The following is a 21,455-nucleotide window of genomic DNA, read 5'->3' as shown; positions in this document are numbered from 1 at the left end:
AGCAAGTGAGATACAACGGCTGTTTTGTAGCCACTTTGTCTTGTGCCATGGCCACATGGTCCATTTGTCTGATAACTTAGTCCCAAGAAGTCTGTTTTGACTTGAACTTCCTCAGCCTTTTATCCTCAGGAAATCCTCATCTGTTGGCTGTCATCTGCCCCCTTCATTCTTCCTTTGGCACAGTCACCCAGAATCTACCTCCATCACTCATAGCACCCCTGAATATTTTCCTAGACCATAAATTCAATAAACATCCATCGAGCACATAATATGTATAGCAAACTCTGGGCAAACTAAGATGTTGGCAAACATAGACCCTGCTCCACATGGTGTCTGGGGATGGTGCTTACACATTCCATTCACTGCCACAAGATGTATGTGCTATTCCTTTGACCTGAAGCTACTGAGACACAGCCAGAATGGCATCTTGAGTTTCCTAGAAGAAGAGTTTTATGACAACAAATTCTCCTACCTCTACCTACCACCTGACACCAGCCCCCCATACAATAACGTTTAACCCAAACAGATATTTTTGGTGCAGGAGCAGCTTAAATTTTCCAACCACTAACTACTAGCTTGTGACTTCTGATACCACACCAAGCGCTCAGTGCCACTCTCTCATCTCTACCCTAGCATCATTTCTCCTCTGTTATGTGAACAACAATCGACACACCACTTTCTCCAAAAAGTATTACTTAAGAAATCATTTTTTTAATAAAATAGCATTTGAATGGCACGTGAGAGAGTGCAACACCATTTTCCCACATTACATCAGTTAATATTCACAGCAATACTTGAGGCTCACAGGGGTCAGCCGCTAGACCATAGGTCATAGAGTCAGTGAAGGGGCAGAGTTGCCAGTTATACACAAGTCTTCTGAGTTGGGAATCCCAGAGCTTGTCCAGAAGGATCAAATGGTAGCCCATTTGGTCCAAGCCTCACATTCACAGAAAGCCACAAAGTAAGTGATTAAGTGTTAGCACCAATAATAAGACACAGAGAGTTAAAGAGATACCTCATGGATGGCAAGAGGAGAAGGGGGCGACAGAGGATCCAGAGATGGTGGGATGGCATCACTGACTCAATGGACGTGAGTTTGAACAAATGGGAGATAGTGAAGAATGGGGAAGCCTGGCATGCCGCAGTCCATGGGGTTGCAAAGAGTTGGACATGACTGAGCCACTGAGCAACAACATCGGGATGAAAAGAAGAAAATGTTCATCGTGCAGTTTTAAATTTATGTTTTCCTTTTGTGACATGGTTTTGGCATTTTGATTTTTCAGTGTATGGAGAATTTCAAACAATGGAAGTTGCCCATGCCTCTCCTAAACTTAGAACCTTGACAAACCCCATTTTTACTTATACAACATCGCTAAAAATGTTGCTTATTTGCTGTCACTTTTCCATCTGGAAATAAAATTGGCTGAATTTTCTTTGATTTATGTGTTGTGCTTGCTAAGTCACTTTAGCAAGTCCAACTCTTGCGACCCCATGGACTGTAGCTCCTCTGTAGAACCCCAGGCTCCTCTGCCCAGGGGATTCTCTGGGCCAGAATACTGGAATGGGTTGTCATTTCCTTATCCAGGGGATCTTCCTGGCCCAGGGATGGAACCTGCATCTCTTGTGTCTCCTGCATTGGCAGGTGGGTTATTTACTACTAGTGCCACCTGGGAATCTGTCACTTTTCCATTTGGAAATAAAATTGGCTGAATTTTCTTTGATTTGTACTCCAGTTATATATGTGTGTGTGAATATATATATATCTTCCATCTCAGCTCCCTATTAAAAAAATTTTTTTTTCTCCTGACCTATGCACACCATAAAGCCTATCAGAACACATGCTCCTGCCTGAGCGGGTCCACAGCTCACCAGCAGGGGTGTGGTCTGCGAGCTTTTCTTCCCAAAGAACCAACTGATCACATACTCAATTCCACCCTGAGAAATTCCCTTCTGCTCGCATATGATGGTTGTGGATGCAGACAGCAAAGGGAGCCTCTGGATTACTTAAAATCATTGTGTATTTAGGCCTCAGTGCCTTCATCCATAAAATGAAGGAAATAACACTCTGTAATAAAAATTAATGGAAGATCATCAAGAGCTTTCCAGAGTTGTAGATAGACTTGCAAGATGTCACAGGCAATGCCAGGCTCTTAACGTTAATATCTTCCCCATCCCTAACGGAGCACATCAGCTGCACATCTGAAAGGAGTCGGCAAGTTTTCCGCTCACAGTTGCAATCACAGACCCTCTTAAGTATCTCTTCAATCGCTCTCCTCACATCATAACTAGGCTGTGTTCATGAGCCTCTCCTGCTTTGTCCCCACTGTGGGGGTAAATGATTCAAAGTCAGAGGCCAGCAGATTCCTGGCCCCTGCCAGCTGCATGCCCCTCTGTCCCACACACTCAGGGCATCGTGGAATGATGGAGTGGTGTCATCCACCCGTGGACTGGCTCCAATAGAGCCTCCACCAAGGTCTTCTCTTGAGTGCCTCCACGAGCCAACATTAAATGCTTTCCATTTTTTTCCCCTCTCCCTATTTATTATAGCATTTCAGAAAGTTGACGAGGTGAACTATTCTCCAGAAGAGGAAATAATACAAAGCTTGAAAGTTGTTTCTGATGGAATGGTGAAATAATTTCACTACCTTTCTGGGAGGAAAAAAAAAAAAAAGGCAACCCGAGGCGGCAGCCTCTAGGGATTTCATTATTGCTAGATTGGAGGAAAACCTAAAGGCTTTAGATAAACAGGTTTTTCTTTTAACTCGTTAGAGCACTTTGGGACGAACAGAGGAGAAAGACAGGTGTTAGACAGTAGAATAAACTTAGCTCCAGCTTATTTACATAATTTGTATGGCAATGCATTGATGTATGAAGTATAAAGTGACTGTGTTGAATAGTGAAAATAAAACTATTTTGGCAAACAATCTGTGTTCACTACCCAGTTCTCGAATGAGGGAACGTTTTATGAAATACCTCTTGCTATTTTGTGTGAAAATTACCAGTGGTTTAAGTTGTGTGTGCAGTTTTAGGAAAACACAATCTTTTACGCTATTATTTCAAATAATTCTCAAGAATATGTTCTCTAAGCAGAGGAGACATTGAGTGGGAGAGGCGAAAAGAGGACCATTTACACCTCTCTGACGCTGGCTGGTCCAGGTGCCGTTTCCCCATGATTAAAGACTATCAGGAGGGCTGGGAAAGTGTGGGGATCAAAGAATATAAACAGCAAATTTGTACAGGCCACATTACTTCCTCAATAAGGGAGTAGGGGATTTGAAGGTAAAAATAACTATCTTTCACTGCATGCAAAGGTTTGTGCTATGTGAGAAACTCCATCCTGACTTCCTCTTGGCAAGTATTCCTTAACAGGCCTCACAGATACCTGAAACCAATTCTAACCCACTCTGGTCCTCCACTGACCACGACGTTACCTGAATGGTGTGGCCCAATTTCCCGATTGCTCACCAGTCCTCAGGCCTATGGGGTGAGTAAACATCTCGTGAGGGACAGGCTTGGTGAATACTGATAAAACCCGGAAGCTTGGGGCTATTTCTTCTGTCTTGAGGAGGAAGCAAACAGTTCTTAAAATTCACTGCACCAAGAAGCTTCTCTCTTTTCCATTGTTGCTGATGTGAGCTCATTCTTCTTTTTAAAAATGCAATTTTTTATTGTCACCAATATTTTTAACCATAAAATGAATTTAGAAAAATATAAAAGAAGTAATGTGTCCTCACAAACTGCTCTGTTTTGAAGTTTTGAATATTAGGCCGGGTGCCTTATAGCTGAAGGGAGTGGAATAAAAAAAAACTGCTGAGAAGCAATTAGACTCCCTCCCAGTAAATCAGAGGGTCAGAGATGGGAGAGGAGCAGAATCTTGGAGTTTGTGGTACCCTTGGAGGTGGCCGACCCCATGTCTAAACAGAGAAAAAGTCATCTCAGATCTCAGATGTGCTCAAAACACAACAGCCTGAGCCGGCAATTCTCAAAGTGTGTCCTCAGACCAGCAGTTTCAGCCTCACTTGGAAACTTGTTTTAAACAAAGATTCTCAGGCCCCACCTCAGAATTCTGGCCTCAGGAACCCAGTATCTGTGCTTTAAGGAGTGATTCCAGTATAGGCTGAAGTTCGAAATGACTGACCTAAGGTCACCTAACCAGGGCTCATTCTATAGGGAATTCTGTGAGGTCTTCCCAAAGCCAATGAAAGAAAACTTGAGATTTTAATTTCTTTTCTTCAAGGGGAGGACAACTTTATTGGCCAGATCTAGTTGGTTTCCACCATTACCCACCATGGAAACTTCCAACCACTTTTAGCCTTGGGACACTCATCCCATTTGAAACTTTTCAAAGAAAATATAGCAGACATTGAGTTAAAATATTAAAACCAATACTGGTGCATTCCAAAACCAATATTGGGAATCATTCTGTACTCTGAGGTCAAACAATTCTAAAAACTCCTCTCATCCAGGTTAGACACCCATTCAAAACATCCATAGCATTTTATTTTAACTCCCCTAACCCACAGACCTGCTCAATTGGCACACATTCTCTTACTGATGAGACTTAGAGACTTCTTATGATTGTGTGATGATGTCCATCTTCAATGTCATCTTAGAAATGTTTCACAACTCCTGCAGACATGGAAAAAGTTACACGTGGCATACCAGAAGCTTCAGCCAAGTTAAGACAGGGCAGTGTAAAAAGGAAAATGAATATCCTGTTCTCCTATACTGCAGGACTGCTATTGTCTTCTGCTTTTATCAAGTGAACTCTCTCTTTCTCTCCAAAATCTAGGAACACCTCAAAGAGGATGATGTTGAATGCATCGTAAACCAGGACGAGCTTGCCATGAATTACCAGGAGCAAGGCACCTCACCCTGCAGCCCTCCTGGGGAGGACCAGAAAGCTTCACCCCACACTCCAAGCAAGGAAAACATTTACGAGGGGGACCTTGGCCTGGGAAGCTATGAACTCAAGCTCGAGAAAACTCTTAGTCAATCCCAGCTGAACTGATGGGCGTGAACGGCTCAGACATCACAGGTCATGCAGGGCTCACTGAGGCATATAAGCAAAGCTGATGAGGCTGAGGGCACGGAAAGAGGCTGGAAAGTGTATAAAGAGCAGAAAGGAGAGATTCAAAACATACATCCTCTGGTGCCCACAGAAATGAGAATTTATTATCATCCCTCTGTATTAGGCAACTGACCTGAGCTTCGGACAGTGCCATTTTTATTAATGAATTGGGGAGGGTGGGGAGGGTGTGGGGACAGGAGACAGGCATCTAGTTGCTGGGAGGATGAAACAGTTGTTCTTGTGTCTGCAAGGTGTTTCTTTTCTGTATACAGCTCTCCTGACCCTTCCCTCAGATTGGAAATTCTACCCTCATTTGGGAGAGTTTTAAATCTCTGTTGAAAAAGAGTTTCTGAGCTCAAATGCGTGGCTCCTGAGCTGAAGGGAATACCCATTTATTCAGGAAGTGACACATTTTACATGTCTAGAACCTAGGGTCCCACTCGCTGCTGGTGATCCAGGGCTATCTGTCCAGATAAGTGCTGGACATACCACTGCTGATGGCCTTGGTGCGTGGGGACCCCTATCCTTCTGGGCATCCTCTTCAAGCGGCTCCTCCCACTGCTTGGAGGGGTTCCTGACAGCTGGGAAGCACTCTGCACTAAACGCAGTACCGCTTTCCACCTGGGCGGGACCCCTTCCAGGGACAGTGGGGTTCTCTTCCCCGCACCCGGCTTCAGCTTTCCTGTCCTTGCTTGCATTCACGTCACTTCCTGGCTCTGTGGCAGGTCCTTCTGTCCGTGGGGCGATGAGATGCCATAGCCCAGGCTCCTCTCCGGTTATAGCTCTCACCTGTGAACAGCGGCGCGCGGTGCACAAGAAGAGCAGGACTGCGCGTGCGCAGAGCCCCCACGCCGCGCCAAGGACGCAGCATCAGCTCCCTCCCCACAACACGTGACTTGTGACCTGAGGCGGAGAGACCAACACGACAGCTTTTAATTCCGCTGCACGACCTGTGCCTTTAAGCCATTAAGATACCTCAAACCCAGCTTCTCTTGAAATAACAGATGTTCATATCAGACCCCAAAAAGGTCAGCCCGAAAAGGGCAGCCCGAGTCATAGGTGAGCAGCTTCTGAAGAGTCTGCATCTGAGGATGAGCGTCTTCCTGGGGCCCAAAGCTTGAAAGTAACACATGCTTTGCTGACGAGTCTTCAGGCTTTTGACACGAACCATGGAGGTGCCGGGCACGCCGCTATGCACAGCAATCCTCTTGCTTTCCAAACGGTAGAATCCAGGGGCACAAATTATTTTCTACTCAGCTAAGTATATCCTGGTCATTCCAGATAAATATGGCAAGCAGCAGAGCATGAAGTTTTCTAATTTGACTTAATCCTAATAAAACTTTGTTATAAAGTACGATTGTGTTCGCTAGTACATTATTTTAAAACGTCCTTTACTGTCCTAGGGCTTCCCTAGCTCAGTTTACTGACTGCAATACAGGGCACCCAGGTTTGATTCCCGGATCTCCAGTGAAGATCCCCTGGAGAAAGAAATGGCAATCCACTCTAGTATTCTTACTGGAGAGTCCCCATGGACAGAGGAGCCTGGCAGGTTACAGTTCATGGGGTCGCAAGAGCCCGACACGAATTAGTGACTAAAGCACCATCTACTGTCTTGCTAATTGGCAGTGCTAAGCCCTTACTCTTGAAGTGTCAGGTGAAGTGGGCACTGAAAGGTGATGTAAGGGAGATGCAGGCATCCTCTGGCCAGGAAGTCATTGGAGTTTCTGGCCGAGTCAGTGATGCACGCAGAGAGCAAGGAGCTGGGAGGACATGAAAAGGGAAGGTGGAGTCAGGCAGAGGCGAGCACCTCCTCCTTTCACAGGGCAGGGGACCAGAAACCAAAAAGAGCTCCAAAAACACGGGAGGAGGGACTAGAGGAAAAGGACCAAAGGAACGGAAAAAGAGAAATGTTCCTCTTAACTTCTGCCTTTATCATGTGAAAGGAAGGGATGAGAACTCATGTTTTGTTTCTTTCCCTTTGCATGGAAAAAGGCACACCAAGGAAAGAGAAGATCCCCCCAAAGCAGACAAATGTGAGTAGGGGCAGAAGTGGAGAGAAGGGAGAGAAATATGACATGCTGAATGGAAATGAGGGTCAGTGAAGAAGGAAAGGCACACGGTCTAACCCAGCACCAACTTGCTAAGATGGTAGAGCAAAAATAGCCTCCTGGCCACAGGCAAAGCTCTCTTCTGCTTGGAAAAAGAATCTTTTTTCCAGCTGCACATCCTGAACCATTACCCCCAGGAGATTGTGCATGTGTGCTCAGCCATGTCTGACTCTTTGCAACCCCATGGACTGTAGCCCCACCAGGCTCCTCTGACCATGGAATTTCCCAGGCAAGAATATTGGAGTGGGTTATTTCCTTCTCCAGGGTATCTTCCCAACCCAGGGATCGAACCTGTGTCTCTTGCATTGGCAGGCAGATTCTTTACCACTGCGCCACCTGGGAAGCCCCACAAGAAGATTGAGGGCTTCTTAATCTGGGTTGGACCACTTATCCCAGTGTCTCCAGCTAAGTATGATATTGGGCGTTTGAGGAAATTGTGTCCCACCCAATAAGACAGAGTTCCAGCTTCAAGATGTAATAAACAGCCTCTTTCCCTCTGAGTCAGCCCAAGACCAGAACAGAGGCTAACTGGTGAACCAGTTAGCAATTCATAAATCCCAAATTCCCTTTTTGCTCCTGTTGTGAATAATAATAATTTATGATCTTAAATGCTCTGTGCTTTGATTAGCAGCATCAGGGCTATGCAATTCAAGCCTATTATTTACTGCCAGTTTCTAATGAATAATAAAGGCAAAGGAGCTTCATTCAAACCACTAATGCTTGCATTCATTATTAGAGCTTTAAACAGCACCCTAATTAATTTGCTTATGGTTCTTCTTTGAACTTCTTACCATATATACGTCACACATATACACACATGCAGGTGCATGCACACACACACACACACACACACACACACACACACACACAGCAGCTCTAACTGTCAGGGTCCCAGCTAACACCCCTGTAGTTTTCTTCCTGGTACTCAGCACATGTCTGAACAAGTTTGAAGCCCGGTGGCAAATGCTGTCATGGTCTTCATTTGTAAAGTTTCTAGAAACTTCTTGGAGGACAACTTAATGGTATAAGTCAAAGCTGAAAATTCAAATACCCTTTGACCCACAAGTTTTATGGGCAAAATTTTGATTCCAGATATTTGAGGATTTCATACATACAAAGAACATTTATTAAAATAAATGAATTGCTACCCTGGTTAAATAAAACATGCAACATGCATCTCATGAAACAGCATCATATGTACTGATATGGAATGATCTCCAAAATATATTGCTAAACAAAAAGACCAAGGTGCAGGGCAGATGGTATGCTGCCATTCTGGAAGGTTAAAGAAGAAACTGGTAGTATGACTGGCTCTTAAGAACTAAAGAGAGACCTAACACTTTTGTATCTTTTGGGGTTTGTACACTGTAGATGCATTATTTATTCAAAATAATAATGAGAAGAAGAAAATTCCTATGAAATAACACATTGAGGTGCTGAGCTAAAATAGGAAGTAAGGACTGGAAAAGCTATTTTACAACACAGTCTTTGAGACCTTGGGAATACCAAATATAGCATCAATAGTACCAAGAGCTTCTGGTTTATTCATTTGCATCATTCAACACATATGGATGCAAACTATATAAAAGGTCTTTAAAATTCAAAGATATGTGACTCAGTCTCATCAAACATCTAGAAGAAGACAGACACTATAAGGTATCTAGACATACGATAAAAGTATAGTAACAAAAACACTGGTTTTGGCTCAGAAATAAACAAAGAGAACAAGAAAACCTACTACAAAGGACAGAAACAAATTCATGACCTATATTTAGAAACTTAGTTCATAAAAAATGTCATTTCAACTTGGGAGAATGGCTGAATAGACTATTATCCAATAAACAGTATGGCCCAATTTGACATTCAATATGGAAAAAGAAAGAAAATTAGGTAATACTCTCAACATACACAAAATTAAATTCCAAGTAACTTTAAGAGTCAAATGGAAAAAGTAAACCTGCAGGATAACAGAAATATAAAATAAAATATGGATATGCATATAGATGGTCTTCCTGAGAAAGATACAAACCAAAAATAGAGAATGACACATTTGACTCCACAAAAATATAAAATTTTTTATAATTAAAAACACAACAAGCAAAATTTTTAAATGAAGCAGAGAAAAATACACATATACTTTTTGTTTGTGTGACTAAGGATTATCCTTCAAATTATACAAAGAACTCTTACTGATGCATGAGAGAAAAAAAAAAACTTCTGAACACAAAAATATGTCAGGAATATGTAGAATCAAGTATGATTCCTTCTATCCAGACTTCTAGTTTTATGCTTCCCTGTAGAAAAGAAATACTTGGCATTTATGCATGAGGAACTGTACAAAATGATATTCACTGTGACACAGTTATTACAAAATACTGGCAGAGAGGGGGAATACCCATCAATAGCAGGGGCTAACTAAACTGTATTATACCCATATTCTGCAGCAGTTATACTCTCTGTAGAGATGGACCCATACACATAAACTCACATGGAAATATTTTCAAGATAAATTGTTAGCGAAACAGTCTGGACTGACTCCCAGTAGACTGATAACAAGATGAGGAATAAGAATAGGAGAGCTGAATCAAGAGAGCCTTTTGGTTTATCTACATTACTTTTAATTTTCACAATGATGTTATTTTCATATATAATCAGTTCTTGAAGCTTTGGCTTCAAGATGGGGGAAGGTGGTGGTCAAGAAAGTTGTCATGGAGGAACTTACATCTGAGGGAGGTCTTGAAAGATGAGAGTGTTTGACCAAGCAGACATGATAGATGCTGAACTGTGGGGCAGGTGGTGGGGTGGATCACTATTAATAGAATATGGAAAAGGCATTCCAAACAAAGGAGAGAGCCTGGACAGGAGACAGAGGGGTGTGAAGCAGCCTGGTGCATTAGAGGAACTATACATTATTCCACATGGTGCTATTCATGTGTTGAACATAGGAAAACGGAAGAATAAAAGATAATTCTGGAAATGTAAACCAGACGAAGTAGTCTGAGCCATGATCCTTTGAGAATGGGGAGCTATTGAAATATTTTAAACAGGGAAGAAAATTACATGTATTGTGAGGAGACCAAATACCAGGAAGACTGGGTATTGGTGCAATAACCCAGTTTGGACACTATTATTTCACCGGCCAGGAGAGAGACAATGAGAGGCTTAACTGAGGCAGAATCCAGGAGGATGGAGAGGAGGCAGCTTCTAGACAGGTTTCAGAACTAGACTCAACAAAGCTGGTCACGGGATATGGAAGGTGAGGAAGCTGGGGGAGCCCAGAAGGACCCCATATTTAAGGTTTAGGTGACAATATGTTGATGGCTCCATTCACTGAGGGTTTTAGAAGGAGGAACAAAGAAAAGCTGATGAATTCAACTCTGGACTTGCTGAGTCTGAGGTTCTCAGGCAGCACTTCGTGGAGCTGTCCAGAGGTTTACAGGAATCTGAAGTTTAAGAAAAACGTCCAGGCTGGAGGTGTGTATTTGGAAGGAGAAGACGTGCATCGCAGCTTCACTGAAAAGTTTCTCAACTGCCACACGATCTTCCTCACCTCTCTCTAAGAAAGAGATTCTGATATGCCCTCCTCACCAAAGGACCATGTCAAAGTCTCCAAGAGGACAAGCACATCTTTCCTCAAAAGGCCCCATAGATGATCCTCACTCAGTCCTTGGGGAGAACCACTGACAGTAAGAAGAAAGGGAATCAGACAGAGGCTGAAAGGTGCTCTATTCAGTGGATGGACAGAGTATGTACCCGTGAAAAGAGTCCTGGACAAGACTTCACTGAGAATTCAGGAAGCTCTGCATGCCCATGGGACAGGGAACTAGCTCAGACAAGTATTCATTTTTACTGCTACTGTGTTCGTGGCCTTTTACCATGACCCCACCTCTCCTCAGCTATGATAGTTTCACCTGTCATTGTGGCTAGGATATAATCCCTATTCAATCAAATTTTAATCTAGATCTTGCTGTGGATGCATATTTTCAGATGTGATTAACATCAGCCCTCTGTTGACTAGGTTAGCTAATCTGGGTGGGCCTGTTTCAGTCAATCAAAGGCCTCACAAGTGGCATGCAGGTTTCTGAGGAACAGTTCTGCCTATGACCCCAGTGTCAGCTCATACCAGAGACTCCCAGAATGGATACCCTGATAGCCTACCTGCCAAACTATGTCCCCCCCTCACCCGGTCTCTCCACCCTCACTTTCTCCTCCCCCCTCCTTCCAGATTGGAACAGAAGGATGAAGAAGGCTAGAAGAGGAATTTATTTCACAAAATAAATGAAACAGGTAGATTACCTGATCAATTCAAATGTTTTTGAAAGGAGCACTTCAGAGATTTGTTTCTTATAAGAAACCATACAATATTCTGATTTACCCATGATGTTGCCCCGATTTCTTACCCCTTCTCCATACATAGCACAGTTCAAGGACAGCTGATGTTTATAGCATGGTCCTGAAGTACAATCTCAAAGTACTTGTGTGATTAGCCAAGAAGCCTTCAAGTGTGTTTGTCCTTCAGAGCAGGCAGCAGGCTTGGTGTGGAGGAGGTTGCCAAGAGTAAGATGCCTACCTGTAGAAGATTCCGTACGCTTCCCAAATATTGGCCATCACACTGTTATTCGTTCAGCTTAACAAACGTTTATCAGATACTTAGAATATATGGCTGATAATCAAAGTTAGGAATTGCCAGTGTCCGTATCCTTAATGGGACCAGTAAAGGTGGGACAGATGAGCAATGGTGAGTTCTAGAAAGCCCATTAATTCAAAGACATCTTGGCCCCTTGTATCACCCATCATGCAGAGTGATTCGTTTTAGCAAAGAATGAGGAGGAAAGAGAAGCTCCAACAAGTCAGGCTGGATGTAAATGAGGGAGCTGGGCCACACAGGGGTCAGAGTCTCCGCATGTCAGCATCCTCCTCTCTGCCCCCTCTCCCCTGGGAACTGGTCAGTGGGAAGCAAACAGCTCAGCAAGGACCAAGTGCAAGAGACCAATTCGAATGCCCCCAACCTCAAGATGTGGCCTAAGCAATGCAGTCATACTGTGAAACTCACCCTTCAGCAACTGAAGGTCTCCAGGGAAACCCTTGGTTAACCAAAGTCACCAGGCCACCCTCCCTGAAACCCCACTGTCCACTCACCATCTTGCAGATGGCCAGCATTCAGGAGTGCTGATTTATCAGAGCTGAACTGAATTCAGTCCTGGGTTGGTTATACCTGGCATCATGCCTAGAAGGAAAAAGGAAAAATGTCAAAAGGAAGAAAAGGAAACAAAAATTAGTTGATTTTTTGCTATAGGCCTCACTTTTCCATGTACAATATCTCATCTCAACCTACAACCACTCTGGGAGCATCACATTTAAACCCCACTTTATGTGCATGGACCTGGGAGACAGGAATGTTAAGTCCTGGCCTTAAATCATGTAGTTGACTCATGGCAGAGGGGAGTTTTGAACCCAGGACCCTATAGTTAAAAGATCCTGACTTCTTCCCCAATTATAGTGGGCTGCAGGCAGACTTAGTACAAGATTGTCAATAGACACTAAGAACCCTTGATGTCCCAACATCAGAGGTAGAAAACCAAACAGATGTATCTCAGCTTCACGGAGATTACAGTGATCAGACAAGTATATTTTTAGTGGTTTTTTTTTTTTAAAGTTTGTTTATTTATTTATTTTTGGCTGCAGTGGGTCTTCGTTGCTATGCATGGGCTTTTTCTAGTTGTGTTGAATGAGGGCTTCTCTTGTTGCAGAACACAGGCTCTGGGCAGCACGTGAGCTCAGTAGTTGCAGCTTGAGGACTCTAGAGCACAAACTCGGCAGTTGTGGAGCAGGGGTTTAGCTGCTCCTCGGCATGCGGAACCTTCCCATACCAGGAATGGAACCCATGTCCTCTGCATGGGCAGGAAGATTCTTAATCACTGGACCACCAGGGAAGTCCCAGACAAGAATTATGGTACTGGTTGGACACCGGATGGACCAGGCGAGCTTTACAAACTCCTGATGCCTGGATCCACCCACTGGATCCTGACTTGACTGGTCTGGGCTGTAGCCTGAACATCAGGATGTCTTAAATCTTCCCAGATGATTCTGATGTGCAGCCAAGGTTTCAAGCCACTAGATGAAAGGGACTTTGGAAGTGGTTAGAGATGTCATCCAGTTGCAGAAAATCATCAAAGAGGAAGTGGTGGTTGAGATGGGCAGTAAAAGCTGGCAATGTGGGGGAGACAGTCTAGGGAAAGGGAGGAGCAGGAGATGTGACAGCAGGGGACGTAGGACCCATCCATGGCATCCCACTTACTGCGGTAACAAGGAAGCACACACTGGCTGAGAGGCAATTGTGAGGTGGTGGGGACACTGCTCTCATTTTGTGCCCAATTCTGAACCCAGGCTATAACTACGCACATGGCCAAGACCACTGTCCAGTTAGAAAAGCACCAACTCACAAAACCTGTGAATCATCAAGTTCTAAAGCCCTAGCAGGCAACACATTTGGGAGCCACAGCTGCTGCCTGAACAAAAGAAAGAAAAAATAACTGCTCCCTTCAAGCCTCTGTGACCATGCAACGTCATCCACCAAATCATTTCAAATTGTCTCCTTTTCATAACAGTGGGTCCAAAGATATGAGCTGCATCCAAGCTGGCCTTGGTCCCCAAGTGCATTCTTTTGCTGGTAAAACCTTCACCAAGAGCCAGCCCGGCCCTCACTGTCCCCCACAGTCTATGCCAGCTAGAAGTGATGACTCTATTCACAGTCTATGCCAGCTAGAAGTGATGACTCTATTCAGTCAGCATAGCAAATTCTTCCTTCCTTCTCTTTTAGGTTCTCTGGCTGATCTAATAATTAAAGTGACATAAGACAGATACACAGGAGAAAAACAAATTTTGTATGGTGGGAGCCTCACAAAAATATGAGATTCCCAGCAGTCAGGTAATTGAGGTTTAAACACCTTCCTGAGCTAAGGAGAAGGGAGGAGGGACCTGGACTTCAAACAGGAAGAAGATAATTCTCAGGAAGATGGGACGAACCAAGGCTTGGGAACAAATGTTTTGCCACACCATGCAGATGAGTCTTTTGGATGTAAAATTCCTCTCTGCTAATAGCTCTCTTCCTGGTACAGGCCTCTATCTAAATTCTTTTAGGCAGTTAAAAGGGGAGGTGAAAAGCTCTTCCTGAGACTGTGTGTGTGCATGCTAAGTCACTTCAGTCATGTCCAAATTGATGGGACCCCATGGACTGTAGCCTGCCAGGCTCCTCTGTCCATGGGATTCTCCAGGCAGAATATTGGAGGGGGTTGCCATTTCCTTCTCCAGGAGATCTTTCCAATGTAGGCATTGAAACTGCATCTCTTATGTCTCCTGCATTGGCAGGCGGGTTCTTTATCACTAGTGCCACCTAGGAAGCCCCTTCCTGAGTCTGCTGGGCCCCCATTGTCTTCAGCTGAAAATAATCCACATGGCAAAGTGGCACCTTCTGGGGCAGCTCATTCTCTCCCCCCATTTCCTGTTCAGCTGGTGTGGCTGCCACCCTTAAAGGCCTTCAAGGCTGCTGTTCTTTATTAGGAGAGGAAGAACATCCTCCTGACATTCATCTTAGGAAGGGGTGTCCAGAGCATCACCTCTCAAACTTTCATGTGCATTTGAATGCCCTGATGGTGGTGGTTTAGTCAACTAAGTTCCGTCTGACTCTTGCGACCCCGTGGGTTGTAGCCCTCCGGGCTCGTCTACCCATAGGAATCTCCAGGCAAGAAAACTGGAGTGGATAGCCATTTCCTTCTCCAGGGGGATCTTCCTGGCCCAGGAATCAATCCCAGGTCTCCTGCATTGCAGGCAGATTCTTTACCAACTGAGCTACAAGGGAGTGCCCTGAGGACTTGATTAAATACAGATTCAGATTCTGAAGGTCTCAGATGGGACCTGAGTTTCTACATCTCCAGCCAACTCCTGGTTGATGCTGATCTGCCAGTCCCTGGACCACACTTTGAGTAGCTGGGGCCCGGAGCAGTGTTTCTGGGGCTTGGGACTCAGTTAACAGGCAGTCTTTATCTGTCAAAGGGTCTGCAAGCAGTTTGGCAATTTTCAGAAATAAAGTGACAGAACAATTTGGTTCATATGAACTATGATATAAACTATGATTTTCACAAAAATTCTTCTATTTTTCAAGTTTGTCCATGTCTGGTATTTCTTTTTTTCCCCTAGTTACTCCTCACTTCACTTTTCAATTATCTAACCCTCAGTTTAGAGGGCACAGCTCAACTTGACTAACATCTTTTCTCACGTGGGAAAAATGGCCATGTTTGTCATATATGCATTTTTGTCATCGGTGCTGTATCACCATATTCCCAAAAATGGATCAAGGATTCCAAAGTAGTTCATTGGAGCATAAAATTAGGGATAGAAATAGTTATGTAAATACTGTGATTCAAAATGTTATATATGCAGGTAGCAAACAAGACTCAAACAAGAGCTTGGTTCTGTGGTTCAGCATCTAACCAGGCAGGTTAACCCATCAGATGACAATGCAGGTAAGCAGCACAGAGTGAAAGCATCTGAAATTCAGTTATCAGGTCACCCTTTCTTCAGAAGACATCACCTTTTACAAAATTTGTCAGCGGAGAGCATAAAGCTTTACCTTTACTTTAGAGCACAGAGGGAAACTCCTTTTGCCTTCTATGGTAAATCAACCCTTCTATATTTTAAACAAAACAAATACAAAATAATACATTTCAATACAAAATGTGTACTAGAATGAACAATTTTTTGTACACAATGTACAAAATGTGTACTGGAATCCACAGTTGACAAATTTGGCCCAAAGCTGAAGAAGAGTTATAAGCCACAGAACACCATTCGAAGTTTTACTCAGTTCAGTTCAGTCACTCAGTCGTGTCCAACCCTTTGTGACCCCGTGAACCGCAGCACACCAGGCCTCCCTGTCCACCACCAACTCCTGGAGTCCACCCAAACCCATGTCCATCAAGTCAGTGATGCCATCCAACCATCTCATCCTCTGTTGTCCCCTTCTCCTCCTGCCCTCAATCTATCCCAGCATCAGGGTCTTTTCAAATGAGTCAGCTCTTCGCATCAGGTGGCCAAAGCATTGAAGTTTCAGCTTCAACATCAGTCCTTCCAATGAACACCCAGGACTGATCTCCTTGAGGATAGACTGGCTGGATCTCCTTGCAGTCCAAGGGACTCTCAAGAGTCTTCTCCAACACCACAGTTCAAAAGCATCAATTCATCGGCGCTCAGCTTTCTTTACAGTCCAACTCTCACATCCATACATGACCACTGGAAAAACCATAGCCTTGACTAGACGGACCTTTGTTGACAAAGTAATGTCTCTGGTTTTTAATATGCTGTCTAGGTTGGTCATAACTTCCCTTCCAAGGAGTAAGTGTCTTTTAATTTCATTGCTGCAATAACCGTCTGCAGTGATTTTGGAGCCTAGAAAAATAAAGTCAGCCAGCCACTGTTTCCACTGTTTCCCCATCTATTTGCCATGAAGTGATGGGACCGGATGCCATGATCTTAGTTTTCTGAATGTTAAGCTTTAAGCCAACTTTTTCTTCTCTCCTCTTTCACTCTCATCAAGAGGCTCTTTGGTTCTTCACTTTCTGCCATAAGGGTGGTGTCATCTGCATATCTGAGGTTATTGATATTTCTCCCGGAAATCTTGATTCCAGCTTGTGCTTCCAGCCCAGCATTTCTCATGATGTACTCTGCATGTAAGTTAAATAAGCAGGGTGACAATATACAGCCTTGACATACTCCTTTTCCTATTTGGAACCAGTCTGTTGTTCCATGTCCAGTTCTAACTGTTGCTTCCTGACCTGCATACAGGTTTCTCAAGAGGCAGGTCAGGTGGTCTGGTATCCCCATCTCTTTCAGAATTTTCCACAGTTTATTGTGATCCACACAGTCAAAGTCTTTGGCATAGTCAATAAAGCAGAAATAGATGTTTTTCTGGAACTCTCTTGCTTTTTTGATGATCCAGCGGATGTTGGCAGTTTAATCTCTGGTTCCTCTGCCTTTTCTAAATCCAGCTTGAACATCTGGAAGTTCACGGTTCACGTATTGCTGAAGCCTGGCTTGGAGAATTTTGAGCATTACTTTACTAGCGCGTGAGATGAGTGCAATTGTGTGAGAGTTTGAGCATTCTTTGGCATTGCCTTTCTTTGGGATTGGAATGAAAACTGACCTTTTCCAATCCTGTGGCCACTGCTGAGTTTTCCAAATTTGCTGGCGTATTGAGTGCAGCACTTTCACAGCATCATCTTTCAGGATCTGAAATAGCTCAACTGGAATTCCATCACATCCACTAGCTTTGTTCATAGTGATGCTTCCTAAGGCCTACTTGACTTCACATTCCAGGATATCTGGCTCTAGGTGAGTGATCACACCATCATGATTATCTGGGTCATGAAGATCTTTTTTGTACAGTTCTTCTGTGTATTCTTGCCACCTCTTCTTAATATCTTCTGCTTCTGTTAGGTCCATATCATTTTTGCCCTTTATTGAGCCCATGTTTGCATGAAATGTTCCCTGGTATCTCTAATTTTCTTGAAGAGATCTCTAGTCTTTCCCATTCTGTTGTTTTCCTCTATTTCTTTGCATTGATTGCTGAGGAAGGCTTTCTTATCTCTCCTGGCTATTCTTTGGAACTCTGCATTCAAATGGGTACATCTTTCCTTTTCTCCTTTGCTTTTCGCTTCCCTTCTTTTCACAGCTAATTTGTAAGGCCTCCTCAGACAGCCATTTTGCCTTTTTGCATTTTCTTTTCTTGGGGATGGTCTTGATTCCTGTCTCCTGTACAATGTCACGAACCTCCATCCATAGTTCATCAGGCACTCTGTCTATCAGATCTAGTCGCTTAAATCTATTCTCACTTTCACTGTATAGTCATAAGGGATTTGATTTAGGTCATACCTGAATGGTCTAGTGGTTTTCTCCATTTTCCTCAATTTCAGTCTGAATTTGGCAATAAGGAGTTCATGATCCAAGCCACAGTCAGCTCCCAGTCTTGTTTTTGCTGACTGTATAGAGCTCCACCTTTGGCTGCAAAGAATATAATCAATCTGATTTCTATGTCGACCATCTGGTGCAGTCCATGTGTAGAGTCTTCTCTTGTGTTGTTGGGAGAGGGTGTTTGCTATGACCAGTGCATTCTCTTGGCAGAACTCTATTAGCCTTTGCCCTGCTTCATTCTGTACTCCAAGGCCGAATTTGCCTGTTACTCCAGGTGTTTCTTGACTTCCTACTTTTGCATTCCAGTCCCCTATAATGAAAAGGACATTTTTGGGGGGTGTTAGTTCTAGAAGGTCTTGTAAGTCTTCATTGAACTGTTCAACTTCAGCTTCTTCAGCATTACTGGCTGGGGCATAGACTTAGATTACCATGATATTGAATGGTTTGCCTTGGAAATGAACAGAGATCATTCTGTCATTTTTGAGATTGCATCCAAGTTGTATGCCCCACAGCAAAAAATGGGTCAAACTATACTTTCACCAAAATGTGTATTAAACCAGTTTAATTATAAATACTCCACTTAAAGAGAAAACAAGAGTAAACATTGGGATGTGATTCTCGAGGTGAAAAGCCTTCATCATTATATGAGTTTGTAAGTGGGTATCTTCAGTTGGGCAGTACCACTGATGAAAAAAATATGAATCAGCTCTATGCTCATGTGAAATAAAGTTTTTTTAAAGAATGCCCTGTACATTTTTATTCTCTTTGTTACTAAAAACCTTTGCTACAGAAAAGACTCTCGATTTTGAAATGACTCTTTTATACCTGGTGAGGTAGACCAGGAAAGGTGTGCTTGATTCATGCTGACAAAACAGCTACGTGGTCAGGGAGGCCTTTGCCAGGCAAATAGAAATGTCCAGGTACACACTGCATCATTCAGAGAGAAACTTGATGGTCACCAATATTTATTCTACAAATATTTAATGAGTACCTACACTATGTCAGGCACTGTTGCAGGTGCATAGGATCCTGAGCAAACAAAGCAAAGCTTCCTATCCTACTAAAGCTTACCTTCTAGTAGAAAAAGACAAATTTTAACAGTGACTGTCTGGAAGATGACCAAGCAATAACATCATTATGGGGACGAAATAGAACAGTGCAAGGGAGGTCAAGAGCACAAGGGGACTTCCCTGATGGTCCAGTGGCTAAGACTCCATGCTCCCAATGCAGGGGGCCCAGGTTTGATCCCTGGTCAGGAAATTGGATCCCACATTCCACAACTAAGGATCCTGTATGCCACAACGAAGATCGAAGATCCTGAGTACTGCAACTAAGACCCAGCACAGCCAAATAAATGAATAAAATTTTTAAGAAAAGGATGAGGAGGAGCATGGAAGTTGGGGTTTTAAATAGGATGATCAGAGTCAGCCTCTCTGAGAAGGTGGCATTTGAGCAAAGACCATGGAGAGATGCCTGAAGGAAGAGTATCCCAGACTTGTTTAGAATGTTCAAGGAGGGCAGTGAAGTATGTGTAGCTAGAGGAGAGCTAGTGAGGAGGCTTATGGAGGTCGAAGTCAGGGAGGAGATGAGGCGGGAGAGGAAATAGTTCATGTGTGTTCTTATAAAAATTTCTGGTTGACCCTCAGTGAAACGAGAACCAATGGCAGGGGCAACACATAATTGGCAAAATCTTGCTACTAAAATGATCATTCCATCTGCTGTGTTGAAAACAGACTTTAGGGAGGTAATGACAGAAATAGGTATTTTGGTCAGCTGTTGCTGCATAACAAACAAGTTCAAAAATCTCAGCTATACAAACAGTATGCATTTATTTAGCTCATGTATCAAGAGTCATTGTTGGAGAGATCTGTTAGTCCAGGTTGGATCCAGCTGGGGTGGCCCCACTGGTCTAGCCCTGCCGTACCGCCCATCCTTCTCTGGGACCAGCAGGCTAGACCTGGAATTTTCTTTTCATGAGAATCATTGGCAGGTAGGTGGTATTGTAAGCCATAATCTTGATTTAACAAAAAAAATTACATATCAAATAAAATTGTGGCCACCAAGTGTAGAGTTTCTCGGTGTGACATGTTAAGCATGAACAGCAAATTCTCTATACTTTGACTCATCAAAACCCTCTGACTGTCAAGGAGAAAGGAGCTCACATAGTTTTGCTTTTTTTAATGGGTGATATGATTTTTTTCACTTATGACTCTGGATTCCAGGAGAAATGCTTTCTATAACTAATCATTTCAACTGTGTTGCTCCAGGTATTATCACAGTTGTACCTTCCATGTCTTGAACATCCTGAAGCTATCACTTCACAGCAGAAATGCCATAATTCTTAATATTGGAAATGAAACATCAGATTTTTAAGAAACAAACAGTTATGAAGACAACTCCATCCCTGGAAGTAATTATTCGTCTAAACAATTTCTCTTGCCTTCTGATAGAAACATATGGCTTATCAATAGACATATTTAAAACCCATATCTGAATATTACAAAAGAATGTGAAGAAAACTGACAAATAAAACCAAAGAATAAGTGAGGAATCCATTTCCCATCATCCTCCTTGCTGAAACATCCCTGTTTTCACAGTAGGACTAATTGACAAGGGGGCTGATAGGCACCAAGACGATAATGAGAAAAAGTCCTGTAACTTGGGGTTCTTGTCCTTCCTTTTCAGATATTCAGAACTATCTGACAGAGTCACCCTACATGTCCCTCCATTACCAAACACATAATTATGAGTAAGGATTTTCAAATTTAGGAGAAATACAAACCAAAAAGCAGTAGATTACAGGGGATTTCATTTGTGGCCCAAACTCTCCCCCCACTGAATAGATATATTATATGGGTCTCTATATGGATATGGACATATTAGTGAAGGATGGTAGACTATATCATGTCTCTTGCTGAGACAAAACTATTGTTTCACATTTCAAATGCATTTTCATGTTCCTTTTTTAAAAAAAATTGTGTTGCCTCTTTTTCCTATGAAAATGATAGTCCACAGACATATCAAATGGCTGCTAGGTTTTTGAATACTAAAAAATACATGCCAAGGAGCTGAAAATAAACCCAATTCAGTCACTCACCTACCGCCAGTCAGGTTATACTAAGTACTTTTGACAGATAAGCTCAGAAGAAGTAGAAGAAGCTTTCCATTTGAAGGGAAAAAAAGTTATTCCCAATAATTTTCAGTCCACAATACCCAGCGGTGCCAATAAGCCAAGCTAGTTATAAAAAAAGATGAAATAAGTACAGCCATAAAAACAGTGACCCATCCACATTAAAAAGAAAACACACACA

General features: G+C 43.1%; 1 protein-coding gene across 3 annotated transcripts in view; it reads left to right on the top strand.

The window, feature by feature from the left end:
- SLC9A9 (solute carrier family 9 member A9) overlaps positions 1–21,455 on the top strand; it is a 676,865-nt gene that overhangs the window by 643,223 nt on the left and 12,187 nt on the right. For 2 of the 3 annotated variants that reach the window (XM_061167802.1, XM_061167803.1), the window contains exons 15-16: positions 3,379–3,484; positions 4,793–6,425. The exons of the other annotated variant lie outside the window; for it this stretch is intronic. In XM_061167802.1, the coding sequence (XP_061023785.1) occupies positions 3,379–3,484; positions 4,793–5,011 (325 nt within the window). In that variant the 3' untranslated portion in view covers positions 5,012–6,425. Of the gene's footprint in view, positions 1–3,378; positions 3,485–4,792; positions 6,426–21,455 lie in introns of those variants that run through there. 3 annotated transcript variants of the gene reach the window in all.

The sequence above is a fragment of the Dama dama genome, chromosome 19, assembly GCF_033118175.1.
Source record: "Dama dama isolate Ldn47 chromosome 19, ASM3311817v1, whole genome shotgun sequence".
Lineage (NCBI taxonomy): Eukaryota > Metazoa > Chordata > Mammalia > Artiodactyla > Cervidae > Dama > Dama dama.
The sequence above is the reverse complement of the archived record's forward strand: the minus strand, read 5'-3'. Positions and strand labels throughout refer to the sequence as shown.